The sequence below is a fragment of the Grammomys surdaster genome, unplaced genomic scaffold (assembly GCF_004785775.1).
Source record: "Grammomys surdaster isolate TR1022 unplaced genomic scaffold, NIH_TR_1.0 262, whole genome shotgun sequence".
Classification (NCBI taxonomy): Eukaryota; Metazoa; Chordata; class Mammalia; order Rodentia; family Muridae; genus Grammomys; species Grammomys surdaster.
Window position 1 is genome coordinate 895,916 of NW_021604703.1, and position 25,293 is coordinate 921,208.

General features: G+C 45.4%; 1 protein-coding gene across 3 annotated transcripts in view; it reads left to right on the forward strand.

Moving 5' to 3' along the window:
• Glra1 (glycine receptor alpha 1) overlaps positions 1-25,293 on the forward strand; it is an 86,729-nt gene that overhangs the window by 45,075 nt on the left and 16,361 nt on the right. For all 3 annotated transcript variants that reach the window (XM_028775936.1, XM_028775935.1, XM_028775937.1), the window contains 3 exons: positions 18,959-19,182; positions 21,508-21,590; positions 23,637-23,774. In XM_028775936.1, the coding sequence (XP_028631769.1) occupies positions 18,959-19,182; positions 21,508-21,590; positions 23,637-23,774 (445 nt within the window). The remainder of the gene's footprint in view (positions 1-18,958; positions 19,183-21,507; positions 21,591-23,636; positions 23,775-25,293) is intronic.

Below are 25,293 nucleotides of genomic sequence, written 5' to 3' on the forward strand. Positions count from 1 at the left end.
GAAGAAGAAGAAGAAGAAGAAGAAGAAGAAGAAGAAGAAGAAGAAGAAGAAGAAGAAGTTGTTGTTTTACTAGAACAGTTGTACAGAGGCAGGTTGTAGAGAGAGAAACACGAGACACAGGAGGCAAGGGCAGAAAGAGCCAAAGAATGAGAAGGAGCCAGAAGATTAGAACAAATTGTCAAAGTTAGTATGCGACCAAGCAGAGCAATTCAGGAGAAGCTGAGATAAGTCAGATGGAATCAGTGTGGAGAGGGTTTTGAGCCAGAACAGCTGAGATGAATCAGCCAGCCAGAGTTCAAAAAGAGCTAGAAAGGGTAAGTTTATTGAGCAGCAAGTCTAAGACGCTGAAAACATTCTAGGCTTAGATAGGACTGTACAAAGGCTAAAAGCTTCCAGGACTAGACTTGGGTTAGCAGACTGAGGCAGTAAGCCTCCAAGATGACAATTACATCAGGCAAATAAAAAATAAATTTTCAAGAGTTGTTGTTGACCACATATCCCAGGGCTCTACCTCTCCAGCCTCACAGAGAATTGCCTGAGCACCAAGGGGTTATAGTGGTGTAGATAATGTCACCATGTCAGAACCTTCCCAGGTACCATTGGTTCCCCAGAACAGCAGGAGAGTAGTACCTCATCAGAAGCACCTGGAGAGCTCAGTCTGAGCCTTCCCTTCCTTCCTTCTCTCCCTCCTTTCCTCCCACCTTTTCCCTCTCTTTCCCTCAGGGAACCTGGCATTATTCACTAGAATAACAGACCCAAGAGCATGGATAGGAAGAAGGACTCCAGTAGTCTCTACTTGCCCCACCAAGAGGAGGGAAAGGACCACCTTAGCTCTCATCTAACCTTCCGGGAGCTGTCTCAGAAGGCAGCAGAAAGAGCAGGGAAAATAAAAAGAGGAAATGGAGAAAGACCCTTTCTACAGCAACTCTCTGTCTACAAGAGAAATATCTAGATCAGAAGTTCTCAACCTGTGGATCGAAACCCCTTTGGGAGTCACATATCAGATACTGCATATTCACATTACAATTCTAAAAGATAGCAAAACTACAGCTATGAAGTAGCAACTTACCTAGATCTAGAATGCAGCAGGAAGCAGCGAGCTTTCCTGTATGTATGTGTATATGAGGTTGCATTGTGTAGTACAGCAACTATGTTCCTGAGCAGTATTTGTATACATGTGTGGACTATGGGGCCATGTAGATTAACATACATGCATGAGTATATGCAGATACCATTTTGAAAATAGGCATGTAACATCAAAGAGAAGTGTCCACATGGAATATGACTGTTAGCATGTGTGCACTGGCCTCATATGTATACATGAAGAGAAGTGTACATGCAGCTGCACAATGTATTTTGATCTCAGCTAGCTTTGTCAACTTGACATAGTTGAGAAGAGAGCTTTGGTGGAAAAATTGTCTACATCAGGTTGGTCTTTAGCCATGTCTGTGGGAAGGGGAGACGGTCTTGATTGATACAAGAGGGCCCAGTCCACCATAGGCAGCACCAACCCTAGGCAATCCTAGTCTGTACAATAAAGTTAGCTAATCATGAGCTTGTGAGCAAGTAAGCATGCAGCAGTCTCCATGGCATTCCGTTCAAGTTCCTGCCTAGAGTTCCTGTCATGTCTTCCCTCAATGATTGACTGTGATCTGGAAGTTTGATATAAAATAAACCCTTTCTTCCCCTAAGTTGATTATGGCCAGAGCGTTTTAATCACCGTACAGAAAAGAAACTGCAGCTCCTTCTGAGCACCTGTCTCTAAGAGTGCGGCATGGGCTTACATAAAGCACTGGACATGCAAGCCCTCTGAGATTGTGTCCTCATCTTTCACTCTCTGCCTTATTCTTATTCTTTTGAGACAAGTTCTCTCATTGAACCTAGAGTTGGCCATTTTCCAACAAGGCTGGCCAGTAAACCCCAGGGACTCTCCTGCTCCCATCTGCAACTGGGCTGGGGTCACAGACATCCATGGTCACACCTCAATTCCTGTGCCTGTGTTGGGGACTGGAAAGTAAATCCTCATACTTGTGCAGCATTGAGTGTTCTTACTTGCAGAGCCTTTGATTTCTTTCTTTTCGTCATCTGTAACTTTCTAATCCACTTTGTCTATTTTTCTGTGAAGAATTTACTTCTTTGTTACTTAACTCTTTCTTTGGCTGTTGAGGAGCAAGTATTTCAACACCTTTGGTGTTTGATTTGTTTTGTGTTTTTTGAGACAGGGTCTCATGTATCTTAGGCTACCCTCTAACTCCTTATATAACCAGGGTGGCCTTAAACTCCTGATCCCTTGCCTTCATCTCCAAAGTGTCAGAATTACAAGCATAGGCCACTACAACTTGTTCCAACACCATCTTTTCCCTAACATCATTTTTAAAGTAGCTACTGTTGGGTTTTGGTTTTGATTTTAATACAGGGTCTCACTATGCAACCATTACTCCCCTGGAACATGCTTAGTAGATGAGCCTGGCTCTGAACTCACAGAGATCTTCCTATCTCTGCCTCCCCAGTGGTGGGATTAAAAGTATATGTGTCACCATGCCCAGCACAGGCTTTTTCCACTATCTTGAAGTACTGTCTTCCTCGTAAAGTGAATTCTACCTACACAATCCTAGACTCAAGTCTCTATCCATTTCCTTCTCCTGTCTTGTCTCTCTATACCAATACCACACCTTACATCACTGTGAAACCCCATAGTCATGTCTGGCAAAGTCCTCACCTGTTCTCTTACTAGCTTTTCTTGACCCTACCAGCCATTTTTGCTTCTATACACACTATATTTTTTTAATTAGTTCATTCTTTCTGATAATAGAAAGGACACAGAAACAAATATCTAGGAGAAGGAATTGAAGCATGAGGAGGTGGGGGGTCAAGGTTTACAAGGTGACAAAAGAGAGCAAAGCATAAAGTCAGGAGGAAACTACAAGTTGGATGTGAGACCTCTAGGGTATTTTAGAGGTTCTACAGATAGGTCTTCTAGGAACTTTGTCTGTAAGACACCTAGTCAGTCAGTGAGAGGGGGGAGAGAAGGGCTATTTGATCCTAAAGCATTCAGGCTCTTTAATATTGGAGAACAAGAGGAAGCAGTGAGTGGGGAGATGGCTCTGGGAAGTTCTGCAGACCTTGCACTTCCCTACATCCTCCTAGCACTGTGCAGATATGGGCTTTGATATTCATGGAGTCCTTGATGAAGCTGATCCTGAGCTCTGTGAGGAGAGAACCCTCTCAGTCAATGAACTTGAGAGCTTCAGCCAGTGTCAACTCCAAGAAAAAGCCATATCCCAAAGACACATAGATATGTGAACTATCTGGGACCACTGTGTCAATGAAGAAGTTATAGCACAAATACACCTGCACATATAACTCTGAGTGATTAGTTTCCTGGAGTGGCTCAATGGCATTTCTCAGTTGAAGGTATAAGAACAGCTGCTCATATACCTTGTCTCAATGATCCTGTGCCTTCCACAAGTCTCACTGCAATACTTCACTGGTAAAGGCCTTGTACAGCAGTACTTTCTCCCCTACAGTAACCAAGGCCCATTGTATGGGATTATCACCACAATGGGCTCCAGTACCCAAGCTGTATAATCTGGTATTTAGTTATATATATATATGTTGGTTTTTCGAGACAAGGTTTCTCTGTGTAGTCCTGGCTGTCCTGGAACTCACTTTGTAGACCAGGCTGGCCTCGAACTCAGAAATCCGCCTGCCTCTGCCTCCCAAGTGCTGGGATTAAAGGTTGCGCCACTACTGCCCAGCAGTTATAAATATACTTAACATATATATATTTAATACAACTATATTAGCAACTATAACTACAAAACATGTAAAATGTATATTATATATATTATATAGTTACATAACATATATATTATGTTATATATGTATTATATAGTTACATAACATATATATGTTATATGCTATATATGTTATATAGTTATATAACATATAACTACATGCATATGTTATATGTGTTATATATTATAGAGATATATATAGTTATAAATATAGAACTATATAACAATATATAATGACTATAGCAACAATATTGCTGTATATTTATTGTATAAATTATTGAGTGTCACTGATATATCATTCAGCACTCATATAGCATGCTTTCATGGAGTCTATCTTTCCTCCCAATGAACTTCAAATCAACATTTTTAAGTGTATAAAAATCCCTTCCAGTTCTAACTAGGATGGCACTGAGTTCACAGGAGCTCACATGGAAATGATTGACGTCTTTTCGATGTTTTCTAAACATGGTGCATCCTTTGCATTTACAGAGACACTCAACACTCCATCGATGATGAAGAGAAGGCAGAGAGCATTAGATTCTGCAACAGGCAGAAAATTAGTCTGTGGGCAGTCTTAGAAGCACTTTCTCGTGGCTTGCTCTCAGTCTATGACTGAAGAGGAAGCCACAGCCAGGAGTTTGTGATAGCCCAGAGTATATAGCTCTCCATCGAACCGAGTTCAAAGAGACTCCACTCAACCATATAATCTAAAATAGACTGAAGTGGAGAGACCAGGCTGGCAAGTGATTTCAGTTACAATGGAGCTTGCTCGTACGCTCACAAAGGCAATGGGTCTTGCTCACATGCTCACAAAGGAACTCTCTTGCCACTGCCCACACACTAAGATGTTCAAGCAGCTATTACTTTGGCAATCACAAAACCAGAATTAAGAGAAATAAACTATCTAGAAATTTCATCCAAGTTAAAAAGGTATCTAAAATACATCTTCCCTGACCACCCAGTAGCCCTTTTCCTGTGGCAAGAATAGATGGCTCCATGGTTAAAAGAACTGACTGATCTTTTAGAAGACCCAGGTTAAATTCCCAACACCCACATGGCAGCTCACAACTGCCTACAACTCCAGTTCCAGAAGGTCCTAGTCCCTTTTCTGGCCTCTGTGGACACCAAGCATACATGTGATGCACATAAATTCATGCAAAGCACACATACATATACATGAAAATAAATAAGTAAGATAAAAAATAAAAACAGTAGGTAAGATACTTGCTGTGTATGCATGGTCACTTGAGTTCCAGTCATCAGCACCTACAGAAAAAGATGGCCAGGGCTCACCTATAGTCCCAGTGCCGTACAGAAGATGGGAGGATCCCTAGGACTCATTGGTCAGCTAGTTGGAAAGATCTGGGTCCCAGTAAGAGACCCTGTCTCAAAAATAAAAATAAGGTGGTGTGATGGTTTGCATATGCTTGGCCCAGAGAGTGGTACTGTTGGGAGGTGTGGCCTTGTTGGAGTAGGGGTGGCCTTGTGGGTGTGAGCTTTAAGACCCTTGTCCTAGCTGCCTGGAGGCCAGTAGTCCCATAGCAGCATTCAGATAAAGATGTAGAACTCTTAGCTCCTCCTGCACCATGCCTGCTTGGATGCTGCCACACTCCCACCTTCATGATAATGGACTGAACCTCTGAACCTATAAGCCAGCCCCAGTTGAATGTTATCCTTTATAAGACTTGTCTTGGTCATGGTGTCAGTTCACAGCAGTGAAACCCTAGCTCAGACAGGTGGGAGAGCAACCAAGGAAGATACCAGATGCCAGTCTCAAGCCTCCTCATGCATAGGCACACATGTGTAGATGTACGTGTATGCACACACCTGAGCATATATTCACTGTGAACATAGATTAGTCAGTGCCCATCAGGACATGGAGACCCTTTCCCTCAAATTATGCTGCATTGCTAACTGTAAAATCCTGCTCCGTGACCTTCCTTTTCTTGTATTATAGAATTACTCCAACATGTCTACAGAATCATCCTGTAAATGAGACGCACTACAATACATCTGGGTTCTACTTATCAAATTAAAACACATGCCTAAGGGGCTGAGGGTGTAACTCCGTTGATAGAGTGCTTTTCTGGTGTGCACGAAATCTTGAATTCAATCCCCTGCGCCACATAAAATCAGACACAGAGGCTCACGAATATAAAGCCAGCACTCTGGAGGTGGCGGCAGAAGGATCAATAGTTCAAGATCCTCCTCAGCTACATAGTGAATTTGAGGCCAGCCTGGGCTACATGAGACCCTGTCTCATAGCCACAAATGACTATGGCTGAGGCTGGGTCTCACCGAGGCTATTCATTTGTATCTCAGTTATTAGTCTGGCTCTCAGAGAGTGGCTTTTTTTCTCTACTCTGAAGCTATCATCCCATTCTCTCCCAAGCTGCAAAGAAATGTATGTTTAGTCTAACGGTATTTCCTTCTATGACACTTGATGCTCCTCTTTTACTGTTTATGGAATTCTTTTCCTGACTTTTTTGAGACAGAGGGTCCCCAGGTAGGCAATAGAGCTGTAACATATGTAGACCAGGCTGGCCTCACACTCACAGAGACCCACCTACCTCTGCCTCCCAAGTGCCGGGGTTAAACGTGTGCACCACCACATCCGGTTCTGTCTAACATGTTGACGGTCTTTTCCATAGTAACCCAGAAAGGGCCTTTTGGAGTTGTATCTATTTAGAGTCTGATTTCATTGCCTTGTTTGTTTAATTGTTTGTGGGAGGGGCAGAGCACCGCAGCATTTCTGTGATGGTCAGAGGACAACTTGCAGAAGTCAGTTGTTTCCTTCCACTGTGTGGGTCCTGGAATCAGACTTAGGTCATCAGGTGTGGGTGCAAGTAGTTTACTCTTGGTGGCATCTTATGTTTGGAGACTTTAAAAGCTTTTTCTCCCTTGATCTTCTGTGCATGGTGTTTTTGCCTGAATGTGCTTCTGTGTACCATGTGAATGCCTGATTCTCATAGAGCAGTGGTTCTAAACCTGTAGGTCATGACTCCTTTGGACACTGAATGACCCTTTCACAGGGGTTGCCTAAGATCATGGAAACCACAGCAATATGTAGGCTTAGGTCCCAAGGTCACAAGTATACTCTCGGGCCTTGCCAGCATCATCTGCATGAGCATAGTGAGATGCTGGTGATGCCTTGGGGTTGGAAAGGTATGTTTGCAATGGTGGGCACACTGAAGTGCTGGATCCATTTTCGAGATGATGCTGGAACACAGCAGCTCAAGCCCAAGGGACCAAGACAGACATATAGGAGCCCCTCCCCTAAGGCTGTGCTGCTACAGGGACTCCAGCAGATCCCTAAGCCAGCCTCAAAGCTGAGGACTGTGGGATTCCCCTCCAGCTAGGAGCTTCTTCTGGAGCTCTACTGACCTTTACCCTGCATCCTGACCTCCTTCTGGCTCAGAGTTAATCCTGGCTGGAAAACCAGGGTCATCGAGTTTGGTTGCCTCTCCAGACTGTTATCCTGAGTTTCTATGGCTCACAAGACTAATATTTCTCCCCTACTAAATTCCATTGTTCCCCCTTACAAAAGCAAATATATATTTGGTCTTGGTCCTTCATCATAGAAGAGAATAGGACTGGGCATGTCTGCCTTTAGGGAGTGGGCGACATCATTCACAGCACACATAGAGGCGAGTGTGCTCACCAGTGTGAATGTCTGTGAAATCCAGATGTCAACACCAAGTGTCTTTCTCTATTCCTCCCCACTCTCTTTTGTTGAGACAGAGTCTCTCAGTGATGCTGGGGCTCTCCATTTCAATTAGACTGGCTGGCCAGTGAATCTCCAGAATCTTTCTGTCTACAGCCCTTGAGCCCTGAGGTTGTAGATGTACACCACCACAGTGCCAGGCTTTTCCATGGAAGCTGGGGATCCAAATTCAAGTCTTCATGATTGTAAAACAAGCACCCTGCCCACTGAGCGATCTCCCTGGCCTCCCTTCAGCCTTCGTAGTGATTTCCTTTCCAAGTGCATGAGTGGTACCTCACCACTGTCAGTCACAGACTCAAGGTTAACACCCATGCTTCCATCTGCACCCTTCAATGGCCTCTTATAAACCCATCTATATTTCCTTTCTTCTTTTATTTTTGTTTGGTTTTTGTTTTGTTGTTGTTGTTGTTGTCATTGTTGTTGTTTCCAAACTTTCTTTGAGTACCCCTGGCTGTCCTGGAACTCACTCTGTAGATCAAGCTGGCCTCGAACTCAGAGATCCACCTGCTTCTGCCTCCTGAGTGCTGGGATTAAAAGCATGCACCACTATGCCTGGCATTCTAAACTTATTTTCAATTTCCCAAACTAGAGTCCTCCTACCCCTGATTATCAGACACTGTGACACAGCTCATCAGGGTCCTGATAGATTCTGCATGTTCTATTCCTGTCCTCATTTCTCACATACAGGTTTTTTTTAATTTACATTCATTTTATATTGAGTAACATGTTAAAATATTGAACAGAATATTTAATATTTAAATAGCAAATAATTAATTTTGAAACACTTTAAAATGTTTTAATATAATGATCAATATTGAAGATAGACTTAATATAAAGTTGATGGAACTTGGTTTTAAAAATGTTTTGAATAAAATAAATAAAATGAAAAAAATTTTAAAAGGGGGGGGAGGGAGCCTGGAGAGATGGCTCAGTGGTTAAGAGAACTGACTGCTCTTCCAGGGGTCATGAGAGGTCATGAGTTCAATCCCCAGCAACCACATGGTGTCTCAAACCATTTGTAATGGGATCTAATGCCCTCTTCTGGTGTGTCTAAAGACAGTTACAATGTACTCATATACATAAAATAAATAAAATCTTACTGTGTAGTCCAAAAACATTTAAAAGGACAGCACACCCGTCTTCTGTTTTTTCTTTTATGAAAAAGAAATCAAAGTACATTACACAATTATCAGAATAGTGTGGAACTGAAAACGAAAAGTCTTGGATCCCATATACACAGACTGGTGCCTACCAACTGTGTGGCTTCAGGTAAGAACCTGACCTTAGGATGGTGGGATGGCCTAGTAGGTCAAGGTATCCACAGGTAAGCCTGACAATCTGAGTACAATCTCCTGGACCCATGTGGTAGAAAGAAAGAACTGACTCTCAAGTTGTCCTCTGGCATTCACATGTGTGCTGTGGCACACATATGTTCACATACGTGTAGAAACATGCACAAAAAAAATAAGTATTTAAATATAGACAAGAATTTGACCTCTGCATTAAGCCAGTGAACCTGTGTTCTCCCTGTGAAATGGATATCGTGAGGCCCCAAGTGCTTGGATGAGAGTTAAAAGGTTTAGAGACTCAATTCATATAAAGTTATAACAAATATTCAGTATCCAGTCAAAGCAGCATTTGCTGTCAGCATTTTTATATGATTTTTGGAGTCATACTGGGATTTTCTTGATCCCATAAAGACAAGGAAGGTTCCTAGGCTCCATTTACCCAGACCACCCTCTTGGCTTCTGTCTGCAAAGCTAACTCTTGGCATGTGATACCCAACTTGGAAAAAGCCCGGCAGGGTGGTGTACTAGAGGAGGATAAAGTTCATATAGGGAGTCTGGACAGGGGACAGCATAGGAGCAACAGTGAGATGTGCCTCTAACACTCTTGACTGAAACCCCAAGAAAGAATGGGATTGACTCCACCAGCTCTGGTCAGGGGGAAAGCACACAGTGGGCCACGTTCCTCCATCAAATCAGAAAGTGGGCGCTGAGAGAGCTCAGACAGAAGCTGCCTGTCCTTTGCCCTCTGTGACAACTCAATGCTATACCCGATGGCATTGAGTGGTCAGGAACTCAGGGAGAGTACTAACTTACTGGGTTCAAATCTCAGCTTTGCTACTAACTGGAACCAAGTTCTCCTGACCATGAGACAACTTCTAAAGTTACACAACACAGAATAGAAAAAGAAGTGAGGTGGAAGTCAAAATGACTAGTGTCTTAGTTATTTTCTCATTGCTGTAATAAAATGCTCTGGCAGAAACGACTTAAAGAAGACAGGGTCTATTCTGACTCACTATTCAAAAGTGCAGTCTACTATGGTGGGGAAAGCAAGGCAATAAGAGCTTGAAGCATCTACTCACGATATAGCCACAGTCAAGAAGCAGAAGGGGGACTGCAGAGATGGCTCTGTGGTTAAGAGAACTTAGCTGGTCTTACAGAGAACCCAGGATCCGTTCTCAGCACCCAAACGGCAGCTCACAACCTTCCTAACTCCCAGTTCCAATGGATCTGGTGCCCTCTCCTGGTCTCCATGGACACTGCACATACATGACATGGTGCATCTATGCATATACAAAACACAGGCATATGCACATATACATAATTAAAGATAAATCATTTTAAACAGAGAAAGAAGCAGAGATCAGTGAATGCATGCTGGTGTTCAGCTCCTTTGCTTCGCTTATATAGTCCAGGTGCCCCTCCCCAGAGAATGGTACCACCCATGGTGGGCAATACCACCTCAACACAATCAAGATGATACCGCACAGTCCATCTCTCAAGTGACTCTAGATTCTGACCAGTTGACAATTAACATATAAGCTTTGCCTCAGTCTTGGAATTGCTTTGTATCCTGGGAAATCTGTTTAGCTTTCCTGAACCATGTGTATGTAATATGTAGTTGAGACAGAAATCGCCACAGCTCTTTCTAGCAGAAACACATGTGTGCAAATGATGGCAATGATTTTTATTTATTAATTAATTTACTTTATATCCTGGCTGCAGTTTTCCCTCTCTCTTCTCTTTCCAGTCCTCCCCTCCTCCCATCTCCAGTCCCTCCCCAATCCATTCTTTCTCTGTTTCTCTTCAGAAAAGGGGAGGCCTCCCATGGATACCAGACAGCCTTGGCATGCATATCAAGTTGCAGTAAGACTAGGTACATCCACTCCTATTGAGGCTAGATGAGGGAGCCCAGTAGGAGGAAAGGGTCTCAAAGGCAGGCAACAGAGGCAATGGCAGCTCCTCCTTCCGCTGTTGTGAGTGATGACAATGATTTTTAAATATCTCTAGGAGCTAGGCATGTTTCTTGGTGATTAAGAGCACTTCCTAGACTGTGTGTGTCTTTATTCCGTGGACAGTTTCCTTCGCTGTGCATAAGCCTTTTAATTTAAGTTTGTCGGTTATTCCTTTTGTTTCCTATGCTTTTGGAGTTGCCCAGAAAACCACAGCCTGTGCTACCCTCTGAACCTTTTTCCCCGACGTTTTCCTCTAGTAGTTTAAAGTCTTAGGGTTTGCATTAATGTCTCTTATCTGTTTTGAGATAGCTTTCTGAACAGAGTAAAAGGTACACAGTGAGATTTCAGTCTTCTACATCTGAGTACCCAGTTTTTCCCTGCACTACTTGTCGATGAAGTTGTCTTTTGTTGGCACCTTTACTAAGAAGCAGTAGGCTGAAGATATTGGATTTATTTCCCGTGCTGCATCCCACCTCATGGATCTGAGCATCTGCTCTTAGCTGGCAACAGAGCATCCTTACCAACTGACTGCTCAGCAGGATGTCTTGAAACCAGGTTCCATTACTCTCCAATTTTGTCCTTTCCACTCAAGATTGTTTGGGCTTTTGTGCTTCCATGTGAATTTTAGGATTATTTCCTTTTAGTTCTTTGAAGCCTGTCTCTCTTGTTCCTGTGAAGGTTACAGCGCGTCTGTGAATGCTTCCAGTGGTGGGAGTCTTTTAACAATTGTTCTTGCGATCTGTGAACACGGAAGCTCCTTCTGCCTTTCAGGATCGTGTTTTCTTTTTAAGGTGTGTTATTTTCATTGAAGAGGTCTTTCACATCCTGAGTTAAGTTTATTCTTAGAACCAGAATGGGGGCAGGAGTGGTACATAAGACGTAGTCTCTTATAGCCCAGACTGTCCTCAAACTCCATATGTAGCCAAAATGACATTGAAATTCTTTGGTTTTTTTATAATTTACTTATTTTATGTGTATGAATGTGTCTATGTACAGGTATGTCTATGGACCACGTGCATGCAGAGCCCTAGGAGGTCAGAAGAGTGCAACAGATCCCCTGTAACTAGAGTTACAGACAATTGCAACCCACCATGCAGGTTCTGGAAGTCCTCTACATGGGCAGCCAGTGCTCTGAACTACTGAGCCATCTCTCCAACCCCAACCTTGAATTTCTGATCCTCCTGCCCCATCTCCTTAGCGTTAAAGACACAGGTGTGCCCCACCACTCTAGGTTTATATGGTGCCGAAAATGCAGTCCAGAGCTTGGTGTACACTAGGCAAGCAATCTGCTGAGTTACTTCCCAGCTCCTAGGGTTTTGGTTTTTTATTAATTTTGTGGCAATTGTGAGTAGGATGCTGTACTAGGTTTGTTTGTTTGATTGATTGATTGGTTGGTTGGTTGGTTGGTTGATTGATTGATTGTTTACTCAGCAAATATCTCCGTACTTGCCTGAGTTCACTTATCTCTTCCAATAGCCTTTCTTGGGTCTTTGGGGAGTCCATGTATAGAATCATATCAACTGTAAACTGGGACAACTGGACTCCTACTTCATATGCCTTAAACTTTTTTCTCTTATCTAATAAGAGAGTGAACCATCAGACAAATCAGGTTCAAACTTCAGCCACTTCCACCCCCTCAACCCTTCTTTATCAGCCCTCTGATTTGAGCATACTTATCTCTTTGTCTTTGTCTTTGAAATCAGGATGAGGGCTGAGGAGAGGGCTCAGTCCTCAAAGTGCTTGTCTTACAAACACGGACCTGAGTATGGTCCCCAGAATACACATTTTAAAAGCTAGAGACAGGTGAATTCCTAGGACTCACTGGTAAGCCAGCCTAGCCTGTTTGCCAAGTTCTAGACCAATGAGAGACTCTATCTCAAAAACTGAAAGAAAGACAGAAGGACAGAGGGGAAAGAGCAAAAGAAAAAAGACAGAGGGGGAGGGAGAGGAAGAGAAGGAGAGAGAAAAAGAGAGGGAGAGAGGAGGTAAGAGGGAAAAAGAGAGACAGAGGAAGAGAGGAGAGGAAAGGAAAAAGGAGAGACAGAGAGAGAGGGAAGAGAAGAGGGAAGAGGGAGAAGGAGAGATAGAGTAAACAAACGGTAAATGCCTGGCTTCCACCCATAGTTGCACTTACATACACACAATGTACTCGTTTATTTTCTGTCACTGTGATAAAATAACCTGACAAGAAGCAACTTAAGGGAGAAAACTTTGTCTTGGCTCACAGTTCTATAGATACAGAGTGAGGAAGGCACGGGTGGCAAGGGCAGGAAGCTGAGTGGTAACATAACATCACACTCAGAAGAGAGAACAGGAAGTGAAGCCAGGCTATAAAGCCTCATATCCCAGTGCCACGCTTCTTCCAGCAAGGCCCCACTTCCTAAAGGTTTCATAATCTTCCCTGAGAGCATCACCACCTGGGGACCAAGTGTTCAAACGACCACACATGTGTACCCATAAACACATACACATACTTTTTAAAAATCAGATTAAAATATACTTATGCCTCAGGATTAGTCTCAGAATTTTTTTTAAAAAAAAGGCCTTAGACACAATGCCTGGCTCACAGTAGGTCCTCAAGAAGGGGAAGCGGTTGTTATGCTAGGTTGAGTAAACATGAATGCGCCAGTCTACACAGCTCTCTCTGTGCTGGGTTTTTTCAGTATGAGATTCCTTTTACCCCTGACTCTCCTCATTCTAATCTTAATCACCCTGAAGATGTGGCCCCATGCCTCATGGGTGCTCTAAGGATTCGCACATCACCTCTGCCCTCACACACTGTTGGCTTCTTTCCTGGCTAAGCAGATACCATAAGCAGTTACTGTCTTTATCTCAGCATGAGAGCTGCTCTGAGAAGCTAGCTTCAGGAGGAAAGACAGACTGAAATGAATGTCTCAGGTGCCACCTTCTCGTCTGTGACTTGAGGTCTGCATCTGAAAACAGTTTGTTAGTACATCCTAAGACCCCGATACTCTGGGCTTCCAAAGGTGGATATTTGTAACCACGGTTTGCCTTGTATGCTGAGTAATCTGAGTTCTCTGAGGGGTGAAACCAGAACCTTCTGCTTCCCCTTCTGCTTCTGCCCACTTGTCTCCCTGTATCCAACTCAGCCCAACCAATGTTAAGAGTCAATTTGAGTTTAGCAAAGGAAAACTTATTGAGAGCGGAAAGCTAAGACTTCAAAATGTACACAGGGGGCTCCAAGATGGCTCTGATGATAAAGGCAAATGCCTCAAAGCCTCACAAACTGAGTTAGAGCCCCAGAACCTACACAGTACAGGAGAGGACCAATTCCTGAAAGTTGTTCTCTAACCTCAACATTCATGCCATAACATGTGTAATGTGTATGTGTAACAGGTAAACACATGCATACCCAAAAGGTAATAAAGCTTTGTTTGCTTTTTAAAAGGTGTACGGCTCCAAATACAATGCCATACACTTATAATCCAACACTCAAGAGGCAGGGGCAGGAGGATGGAGAGTTTGAGGACAACCTGGGGTGCACATAAAAATAAAAAAAAATAAAGAAAGGAAATAGGAACCTGAGTTTGCTTCTTCCATCCATTCCTTACTCCTGTGTCTCTTGCTTCTAATAACAGTGAGTGTGTCTCTTGCCTTCCACATCTCCTTTCTAATAACACACCTCACAAGCTCTGAGATCTTTCCTGTTCGAACATTTTGAGCTTCCTATTTCACCACAATTCTGAATTTAGAGGCACTTATTAGGTGTTAGAATATTAAATTAGACACCATAAAGAAGGAAAGAGGGGGAAATCCAACTATAAGTGACATATAGGAAGCCTTCAAATGTGTGGAGGGTGGATGGATGGATGGATGGATGGATGGATGGATGGATGGACAAACTAATGATGGATGGACAGACAAATGGGTGGATGGATGGATGACAGATGAATGAATTATGGATAGATGGGTAAGTTAATGTCTTTCCTTGGTCCTATAAACAAAGCTACTGGTTGTCCAATTATCAGAAATCAGAGTGTCAGGGCATTTCAAGTCTTACAAGATGGTTGCATTGACGCTGAAGATAGTTGGACTACACCTCTGAATGCCCCCACTTTGGAGATTTGAGCTGCCTTTGAGGAAGTAGGACCATAAGTCCTGGCTTAGAGAATTCTACTGTTGCCTCTCTGACTCCCTAAACTTGCACATGTGTCAGACACCGAGCTAGCAAACTGTAAGGCTAAGAAACCAAAGCAGCACTTGGTTTTCAGCCCCTTGCACCAGTCATTTCCATCCCTTCTGAGCTACATTTCCCACAACTTTTCACCAACCCCAGGATGGAAAGCACCATAGTGGGAACTTATCTGAGAACCAGAGTCCAGGAGGAACCAACGATCACAGGTCAGGAGCCGAGAATCTGTCAGGAACTGGAGGCCACTGGCCAGAGATGTCAGGCATCAAGAACCTCACAATATGCCATCCCAGTCTCTTGCTCTGACACTCATTAGTCCTTTTATAATGAGATCCTCTGGGACCTGTTTTCTTCTTTCAAACAATGCACCTTTCTCTTTGTTTGCATGCACTAGTTCTGCAGAAAGAAAATGATAAGACATGAAAGTAGGTGAGGACCATTAAGAGTGGCAAAGATGCTGTGGAAAAGCATGAGTTCACCATCATTCTTCCCAATTGCTGCCAATCATGCTTGGGGGAGGGGAGGAGCTACTCTCAGGGAAGAAGCACTCAGATCAGTGTTTCTGAGAATTCCATCCTTCTGGGAGTTCAGCAAGAAAGCTGGAGATACCTGCTGCATCCAGCTCCAAAAGAGGGCAGGACTTAAGCTGAGTTCACAGAATTTGCCAGGGAACAAGGACAGAGCATCCAAAACAAGAACAGACTCCCTCCATCCAAGTCAAGTGTTCACCAGAGGGTTGGTCAATGCAATCCCAACGGTGCGCCCTGATTTTGGACACATGCCTCAGCCTTTTCAAGCCTAGTTCTCCCCATGGCTGTGGAAATCTGGATGTTTGCTTTCAGAGCATTTGTGATAAGTAAGTGTGTGTGACGGTATGGAAAACATTTTAAGAAATGTCACTTCCTTTTCCTCCTCGAAGCTCCATGAGCAGTTTTGACGTGTCACTAGCAGGAACATCTAAAGTATGGCTGGGATCTGGGGACTGGTAGCTTTTTCTGCCCAACCATTCATAGCCTGTTCACTTCCAGATGACTTTCCCAGATCCCACCCTAACACACACTCTCTGAGTAAGCTCCAAAGGAGAAGGAGAAGAGGGGCCAACTTTAAAGATGCCACCACCAGTGCAAGACAAACAAAACCCAACATCCAGGATCGGTGAGACGGGTCTTAAATGTACCTGCCACCAAGCCTGAGAACCCAACTTCGAGTCCAGAGTCCTACATAGTGAAAGGAGAGAACTTACCTTTGACCTCCACGTCTTCACTCACTTCACTCACATGATACACCTCATGTGAGTTTCACCTCATGTAGGTCTGTGCATGTGGGTCTATTGAGGCAATAAGAGAGTGTCAAATTCCCTGGAACTAGTGTTAAAGATGGTTGTGAGCTCCATGTAAGTGCTCAGATTTGAACCGGAGTCCTCTGGAAGAACAGCCAGTGCTCTGAGCTGCTGAGCCATCTCTCCAACTCCACAACTTAAAAGAAAAATTCAAACAACAATATCCAGGCCTAGCTTCCATCATGAGACTCATAAGACCTGAGATTATGAGACTGAATGTCACCTTCTATGGGGCTTGAGGGACGGGCTGCAATTAAATTATAGGAAAATCCTATAAAATGCTTTAGAACGTTTTATGAAGCTATCGATATTTCCACCAGAATGAAGCACATGGGAGGCAGTGGGCAGGGGTGGGGTGACCATGCGGAGACCATTTGTTTTCATTCATCCCTGCCAGAGACAGATCAAGACTAATGAGGGCTCAGAAGTCCCACCCCAAGAGAAAGTGTGGCTTCCTTTTTATGGCACCCTCGGGGAAAGAGCGATCTCTAGAATGTGTACAGGGATGTATGTGGGGGAGGGGTGAATATGGAGTGGGTACATGGGTGTAGATCTCTCCATCCTCGTGAATCATTGGCTGATACAGTCCTCGGGGGTCTGTGAGTATCTACAGCAAATGACCACACTGGAACCACACGTCAGTAGGCAGATCAGCTTTACTTAGGATGAATGAAGACTTAAAAGGTTGGGGGACTGAGGATAGGGACATCCAGGATGGGCAAAGGTCATTGGCTGGGGGCTTAGTGTACCTGGCATACCTCATTAGCATGGGGAAGCATTTTAGGAATCTCAGGTGCTGGCTGAACAAGTTTTGTCAGAAGAAAAGAAATTGATCCTATAAACTAACTGAGGCTGCATGACATTCCTCGGGTGGGGGAGGGGGTGCTTAGAATCCCCAGGGCAAGGTCAGAGTAGGAGAAAACCTGCTAACCAGGAAGTCTCCCATTTTGCACCAAGCTCAGAGGCTATCTGGTCATGGTGACTTTGATCTTAATTAGCAGAGTTTTCCCACACATAAGTGTGGGGTGTGCGTGAGTATGGTTGTATGCGTGTGTGTGTGTGTGTGTGTGTGTCTTCTTAAAGGTTAGCATCAAAAGTCAGACTTGGGGTCATTAATCTTTGGGACAGTGATACCCTTTGGAAACCCCAACCCTGAGGCTCTGCCCTTTACCTTGGGAAACAAATGCACTACAAATTCTGTTTATAGTGCTGCTGCATTCAAGGGCTACAAGTTTACAGTACCTCTCCAGCAAAGTTAAAACACTTCTCTTTTTTTAAGTCTTATTTTGTGTGTGTGTGTGTGTGTGTGTGTGTGTGTGTGTGTGTGTGTGTGTTGGTGGAGTGCAACTGGTAGATGCCAGAAGAAGGTATCAAATTGCCCTGAAGCTGGAGTTACACGTGGTTGTGAGCTGCCAACTGGAGACTAGGAATTGAAGTGGCTCCTCTGGAAGGGCAGGGGGTGCTCTTAACCACTGTGCCTCTCAAGCCCCTAAAAGACTTCTTATGGAATATCTTCTGATAGAACACTTGTTAGTCACATCTGCCCAGTTTCCTGACAACTTTCTCAGGTGTGAACGAAGATAAAACGGCCTCTCAGAGTCTATGATCAGCAAGAGCAGTTGAACAAGGATTCAGCAGGACCTGCCCAGCTGCCTGCATTCCAGAATGACCTCAAACTACATCACTATAAAAGACCTGGGACTTCTCTTTTCACAGTTTTTTATTTACACTGTAGAGGAGTAAACTGGACATCACAGTACACACCTTTAATCCCAGCACTCCAGAGGCAGAGGCAGGTGGATATCTTTGAGTTGGAGGTCTGCCTGGTCTACACAGTGAGTCTCAAGCCAGCCAGGGCTACACAGAGAGACCCGTTTTTTTTTTTTTTTAAATGGGAGTTAATGGGGTACAACAGTGTTCCTTCTTCTGACCTCCTCAGATACCAGGCATACATGTGGTACACATACACACATTCAAACACATAAAATAAAAATACCCTCACCTAAAAATAGCAAGTAAATGTAACCAAATGTTAAGAGGAAGATAAAAGCATCAGCTGAAGAGCTGGCTCTAGGTGAAGATGCTTGCCACCAAGTCTAAATGACCTGAGCTCAATCCCCAGAGCCCGCATGGTGAGAGAGGATGATTGACTGCCACACGTTGTCCTCTGACTGCCACATGTGTGCTGCACACACATACAAAAAGAAAGAAAGAAAGAAAGGAAGGAAGAAGGACAGAAAGAGAAAAATTTTAATTTCAAAGAAAAACTGATCGTTTTACATTAGTCTTTGAAACTTATCTTTAATTTGTTTTTGGTTTGGTTTGGTTTGGTTTGGTTTGTTTCTTTGTTGTTTTAATACAGGGTTGTGCTCTGAAGTCCTGACCCAGAATGTGCTGTGTAACCCAGGCTGGTCTCAAATTCATGGTGGTACTGCTACCTCAACTGCCTATGCTGGAATTACAGGCATGAGCCACCATGCCCACCTAAAATCCCTTCAAAATAAAACATTTCTTCTAAAGTTCAGATTTGCATATACTTAGCTGAGGATGGAGAGAGGTGATATTGGTCCTTGGTGCCCAGACATGCAACCACACTCAGTATCTTCCAAGATAGGCTTTAGGACCCATGAGCCAGAAGCACAGGGCCCTCTGAGAGTTCACACGCAGAGCCTAACCGCACCCCCACTGCTGTCTTGGGCTGCAGGACTACAGGGTGAACATCTTCCTGAGGCAGCAGTGGAATGACCCCCGTCTGGCCTACAATGAATACCCTGACGATTCTCTGGACCTCGATCCGTCCATGCTGGATTCCATATGGAAGCCTGACTTGTTCTTTGCCAATGAGAAAGGGGCTCACTTCCACGAGATCACCACTGACAACAAACTGCTGAGAATCTCCCGAAATGGCAACGTCCTTTACAGCATCAGGTGAGTTCCAGAGCCAACGACAAGGCCGGGAATCCTAGGAAAGGGTTTCATCGAAAGCAAGGAGAGAGGGTGGGAAAGGCTTGTGAGGGAAGCTGGAGTTTAGGTCACTCTGTGTTTCAACAAAGACAAAATAGACTTCTCAGCCACCAAGTGTTCTCAGCAAGCAAGTGTTGGGAACAAAGTTTGACAAGACACAGCTGCTTGGTGGCAAATTTGACCACCATGTAAATGGCATCATCCACAAGGATAAGCCAGAGCTGCCACCTCCCTGCTTTGAATCCCACTTACCCTGTATTAAGTCCTGGGAATCAAGTCCTCCCCCCTGCTGATTGTATCTTGTAGATTGCTAAACTTTCAGAGTGTCCTGTGACTCCCACTCCCTGCCACCCGCACACTTAGTCCCTAATCTCCTTGTCTGGGGCACAGGGACAATGGACAATGGAAATAGCAATATGGCTCACACTCAACTATGACAGCTTGGAAAGCAGACGTTGCAGAACACTTTTCGTGTAGTATTTCATTATATAACTCATGAAGTAGGTTTGATGATCCCCGTTGCGTAGAGCAGAGAAGTGGGGATGTGAAAATGTAGGAAACTCGGCCAATTATCCACAACTCCTGTCCGAGAGTAGGTACTGATGGGGTGCTAGTGTTAAGTCCCCTGCCCTCTGGGACATCAGAAGAGCCACAGCTTTCCAGTCGGGCCCTATAACTTCATAAGCATCAGAATGGCCACCAGCCACCATTTCCATCTGCACATCAATACATGATAATGAATAGCTGTTCTCTGATTTAAAAGAGCTTCAGAGTGCTTAAAGGCCATCTCTCCCACCTTCAGCTCCTCAGTGAGGGAGAAGTCTTACCTCCCATTCAGATAGGAACCTTAAATATCCAGGATGGAGCAGAGTGGAAAGTGAAGAGCCTGGGCTGATCCTGACCCTCAGAGACAACTGGACTCTATCGTTCACAGTCTGTGGAGAAGGGGCATGGAACCCTCACCATTGAGGGGCAGCAGAAGCTCTGCTGATTGCATCCAACTAACCAGTCACATCTAGATGAAGAAGGACATGGAGTCAGCCGCCAAGGTCCTGGTGGGCTGCTGGAGGGAGGGTCACCTCTGCCTAGAATTCACTGCTGCCAGGACAGTTTCATGTCTCTGGAAAACCAAGTCCCAGTGCAAGCTGGCAGAAGGACAGGTCAGCAGAAAGTGATGGTCCCAAGGACATTCAGCATCTGGAAATTAACCCATCCTGACAGCTGCTCCACTTCAGAGCTTTTATCTTCAGAAATGGGCCAGCTGGTTTTCCATTCACTCTCCCTCCCCACCTCACCCCCACCCCTTCTCTTCCCTCTTCCTCCCCATCCCCCCTCCTGCTTCTGTTCTGTCCATATTGGGAAGTACACGTACTGGAGATATGAGCTGGAAAAAGAAGTTCCCAAGGGGCCAGGTGTGCAGCTGAGGTGGCAGTAGCTATGTTCTATGGAGATATCCCCAACTGGGTACCTCAAGGAAGAGGGACTAGCCTCAGGACGGCAGGAATGAATAGTATAGCAGTCAACCCAAGAGCCAACGGACTCAGCATGCAAAAATCTCCATCCACATGACTTTAGCACAGACGGGGAAAGAGCCTGATTGTCTAAGAGCCCTCCACTCCCCTCTGCAGCCTGAGCTCTGGTGTGAGCAAAGACTTCCAAAGTTGTTATCACAGCCTAGGCTACCAGCCTGGGATGTCACAGAAGGACTCCTTCTGCCTCTGGGGCTGCAGTCTTTATAAGGCTGAACACCCCAAAATAAATAACAGACTCACTGCTTTCCCCCTGTGCCTGACTGAACTCACAGACACAAGGCTATTGTGTGGAAACAGCCGGAGGTGGGGAGGGGAGAACAGTTCTGAACTCACTTCTGACAGGCTCAGTGTATGAACAGAAGCGGCCAAGAGCCACGTGCAGGACTTACTGCAGAAGCATGGGAGTACCTGAGGCTGGGGACTCCGTGGAAAACCTGAGGGAGGGCCGTGGGGGCAGCACCTGGTGCCCTAGCAACCTGCTAAAAATGGGTCTGTAGCATCCAAGATGGCTCAAAAAAAAAAGAAGAAGAAGAAGAAGAAGTACCTCTGACTGATGACTTTGGGCCACCTCTTTTCCATTGACAAGCCTTCTCTTCCCATTCAAGAGGTTTGGAAATGTACACACATGTATTCTATAGGCGCTGGTCCCCTGGTTGCCGGTCCCCACCCTGGAACAATGACTTCAACCAGCACAAGTACGGAGGCACAGACCCCCTGAATGTAGTCCCAGCATCAACCCTATCCCTTCTCTTCCCAGAATCACCCTGACGTTGGCCTGCCCCATGGACCTGAAGAATTTCCCGATGGATGTACAGACATGTATCATGCAACTGGAAAGCTGTGAGTCCAAATCTCTTTTTTAAGGAGTCAGACTCCTGTTTACCCATTGCCAGGCAGAAATCCCCTAATCGCTGGAGCCCAGGAGAGTACTTATAACTCAGAGTACCAAGTGAGGGGCTTGCATTGAGAAAATGCATTAGAAACATAACTCCTGCTGCCCCCCCTCACCCCGCTCTGTCTCACTGGGGCCCAGGCATTGTCATCAGCTGCATTCTCCCAGGAGGAGGCACTGTGCCAAGTCCCTTGTGCATGTGCCTGCCAGGAATGAAGAGAGATGGCTGAGGGAAATCACAGTCTGAAGGTGCTCACTTCAGCAGGGGAGGGAGACAACTAATCACACAGGTCACTCCAGCAAAGGGGAACTGGTGGAGCACATTTCAGAAAGCAGGAGACAGGGTCAGGGAAAAGGCTCTGCGGGTAAAATGCCTGCCATGCAAGCATCAGAAGCTGAGTTTGGATCCCCAGGACCATGTCAAAGCCAGGCACAGCTAGGGGTGTAGAAGTGGAACACACTCGCCACCCAAGCTAACTGAATCAATGATCTCCATATTCAGTGAGATATCTTGTCTCAAAAATAATAATAAAATAAGGTGACCACTGGAGAGATAGCTCAGAAGTTATGAGCACGGGCTGCTCTTTCAGAGGTCCTGGGTTCCCAGCAACCACATGGCACCTCAACACTCTCGCGTAGACATACATGTAGGCAAAACACTAATGCATATAAAACAGAGGAAGAAAGAAGAAGGAGGAGGAGAAGGAGAAGAAGAAGGAGGAGAAGAAGAGGAGGAAAAGGAGGAAGGGAAGGGGGAGGAGGAGGGGGAAGAGGGGAAAGAGGGGGAAGGGGAGAAGAAGGGGGAGAGGGAGGAGAAAGGAGAAGGAGGAGGAGAAGGAGAAGAAGGAGAAGGAAGAAGAGGAGGAGGGAGAGGAGGGGAGGAAGAGGAGGAAGAAGAGGAAGAGGGGAAAGGGGGAAGAGGGGGGAGGGGAGAGGGAGGGGGAGAGGGAGAGAGAGGAGAAGAAAGGAGGAGGAGAGGGGAAGGGGAGGGGGAAGGGGAAGGGGAGGGGGAGGGGGAGGGGAAGAGGAAGAGGAAGAGGAAGAGGAAGAGGAAGAAGAAGAAGAAGAAGAACAACAACAACAACAACTTATACTGCTGTTGCAAAGGACCCAAGGTCAATTCCGAGCACCCACTGGTCAGCCCACAACCACCTAAAAATCCAACTCTAGGAAAATCTGACTCCTTTGATCTCCGAAGCCATCTACATGGTTTTGGCATTCACAGACACTATCTCTCCCCCTCCCTCCCTCCCTCCCTCTCTCTCTTTCTCTCTCTCTCTCTCTCTCTCTCTCTCTCACACACACACACACACACACACACACACGCACACGCACACAATTTAAAAATACAATAAAAACTTTTCTAAAATAAATGAGGTGGAGCACAACTGAGAAACAACCCGACATCAGCTCTCAGCTTCTGGCCTATACACACACACACACACATTTTCGTAACCGCGTGAACATGCTCTCATGTCACACACACAAGCTAGGAAAGAGCTAGGTGGTGTACACCACAGAAGGCTGAGGCAGAAGGGTTGTAAGTTTCAAGAGAGACTGAGCTACATAGTGAGTTTAAGGCTAGCCTGGGTTACATGAGACCATGTCCTAAAAAATAAAGGAGAGTTGGTGCTGGGGCAAAAATCTGATAGCCTTGACTGAGCCACCTGCTATTCTCATTGAGAGCATACAAGACAGTCACACACCCCAGAGAAAAACCTAGGGAGCAAAAAAAGGAAGCTTTAGGGATGCCATGTGCAAGAATTGCTGGTGTCAATCACCCTTTGCCATGGGGTGAGGGGCAGAGCCCCAGGACAAACTTAGGTGGGAGGGCTGGGGAATTAATTTAAACAAGTTTCACCTCTTGTGGAGGTGAAGAAGAAAAGACAACGGAGTCCCCTAACTTCCACCACGCTCTGGGGCTCCGCCCAGCCTCCAGTCCTAAGTGTAATGCTGAGTCCTTGCTGACCGCCTCCTCTTCCGGTGTCTCCCAGTTGGATATACCATGAACGACCTCATCTTTGAGTGGCAGGAGCAAGGAGCTGTACAGGTAGCAGATGGACTGACCCTGCCTCAGTTTATCCTGAAGGAAGAGAAGGACCTGAGATACTGCACCAAGCACTACAACACAGGTGAGTGCAAGCAGACATAATGTCCCCAGGTCCCCAGGTCAGTCCAGACGCTCATCCAGCCATAGAATGGTGTGGGTCTGTGTTTAATTACCATGGTGGTTATGGAACAGGTTTGGAACAACAATGAAGACGTGCCACTGAGATGTTCTCTCTGAGTCTGGGGACGTTAACTTAAGCTTAGACCGCACCTAACACACGGGAAGCTAGTAAATACTTTACTCTGGGTAGGGGTCCTACTGCTGAGGTAAGTAGGGGAACTGGTAGATGAAGGGTAGCCTCTGTCACATAGAAGCTTGTGTTTCTGATAGTGAAGAAGTAAATAAAGTACTTACCTCAGAACCAAACAAGAAAGGGCTGGGAGGGCGTAGTTCTGATCTCTAGTTAGTAACCATTAGAAATCAGCCCATTCGCTGGGAGCCATGGTGGGTGGAGAAGTGGGAACCACAAATGCTTGGTCAGCTCTCTGTCATCCATGACTAGTGTAGCCTTTGCTGAGAGAGGCTGAATTCAGGAAAGGAACCGGAGTTAGACCAGGGAAAACTATACACACCCCATCTCAGATGGGAAGCCGGCTCATGTGCACACAGTGGGGAGGGGCCAAGCGGGCTGGCATGCTGGCTGGCATAGTAGGTCAGAAGCTGTGTCTGGCTCCGGCTGAGCAGAGGTGAGGCATGTCTGCTGTAGGATGATAGCAGGTCCAGGAAAGAGGCAGTGGGGGAAAGGGGCCAGGAGAAGTATGTTACCATGCTTGCACACACAGAGGCCAGAGGTGGAGGCCAGGTACCTTTGTCTGTCACTCCCCAACTTTAAAAACTGGGACTCACAGTTGGGGTAGCCTGGCTGGCCACAAAGCTCCAGGGATCCACCTGCCCCGCCCCCATCAGCACTGGGGTTACAGCTGGTCACCCAAGCAAGTACTTTACCCACTAAGCTGCCTCCTCTGCCCGATTTTCTTATTCTGAAGGTTAATACTCTTGTCATTTTCTCCATTCGTCTATTGGAAACTATATTCAGATGCCGCAATCCACTTCTATATATCTATCTGGAAAATGAAGCAAAGATTTCAGAGACACATTTGCTGCCCTGCGCCTGCAGCAGCGTTAGTGATTGCCGCCAGGGAGGTGGAAAGAGTCTGATGTTCAGGGAACCTTCCTTTCCCTCCACTCTTCACTTTTAGTCCTGAGTAAGGCCCTGTAGGGGACAGGGACAAAGATGGGCAGGGCCCTGACCACATTGGGCCCCAGAAAATCTCCTAGTCACTTACTTCAGTAGACAGGAACTTTACCCTTCCCTCTGACAAGCATGTCCTAGTTCTGATGATACATAAGTGCAAAGAGAAAAGCTGCCCAGTCCTGGGCGCAAAAGAGAGAAAGAAAGCAGATAGTGTTGGTGCACGCCTTTAATCCCAGTACTCTGGAGGCAGAGATGGGTAGATCTCTGTGAGTTTGAGGACAGCCTGATCTACACAGTAAGTTCCAGGACAGCATGGGCTACATAGTGAGACCCTGTCTCAAAAAAA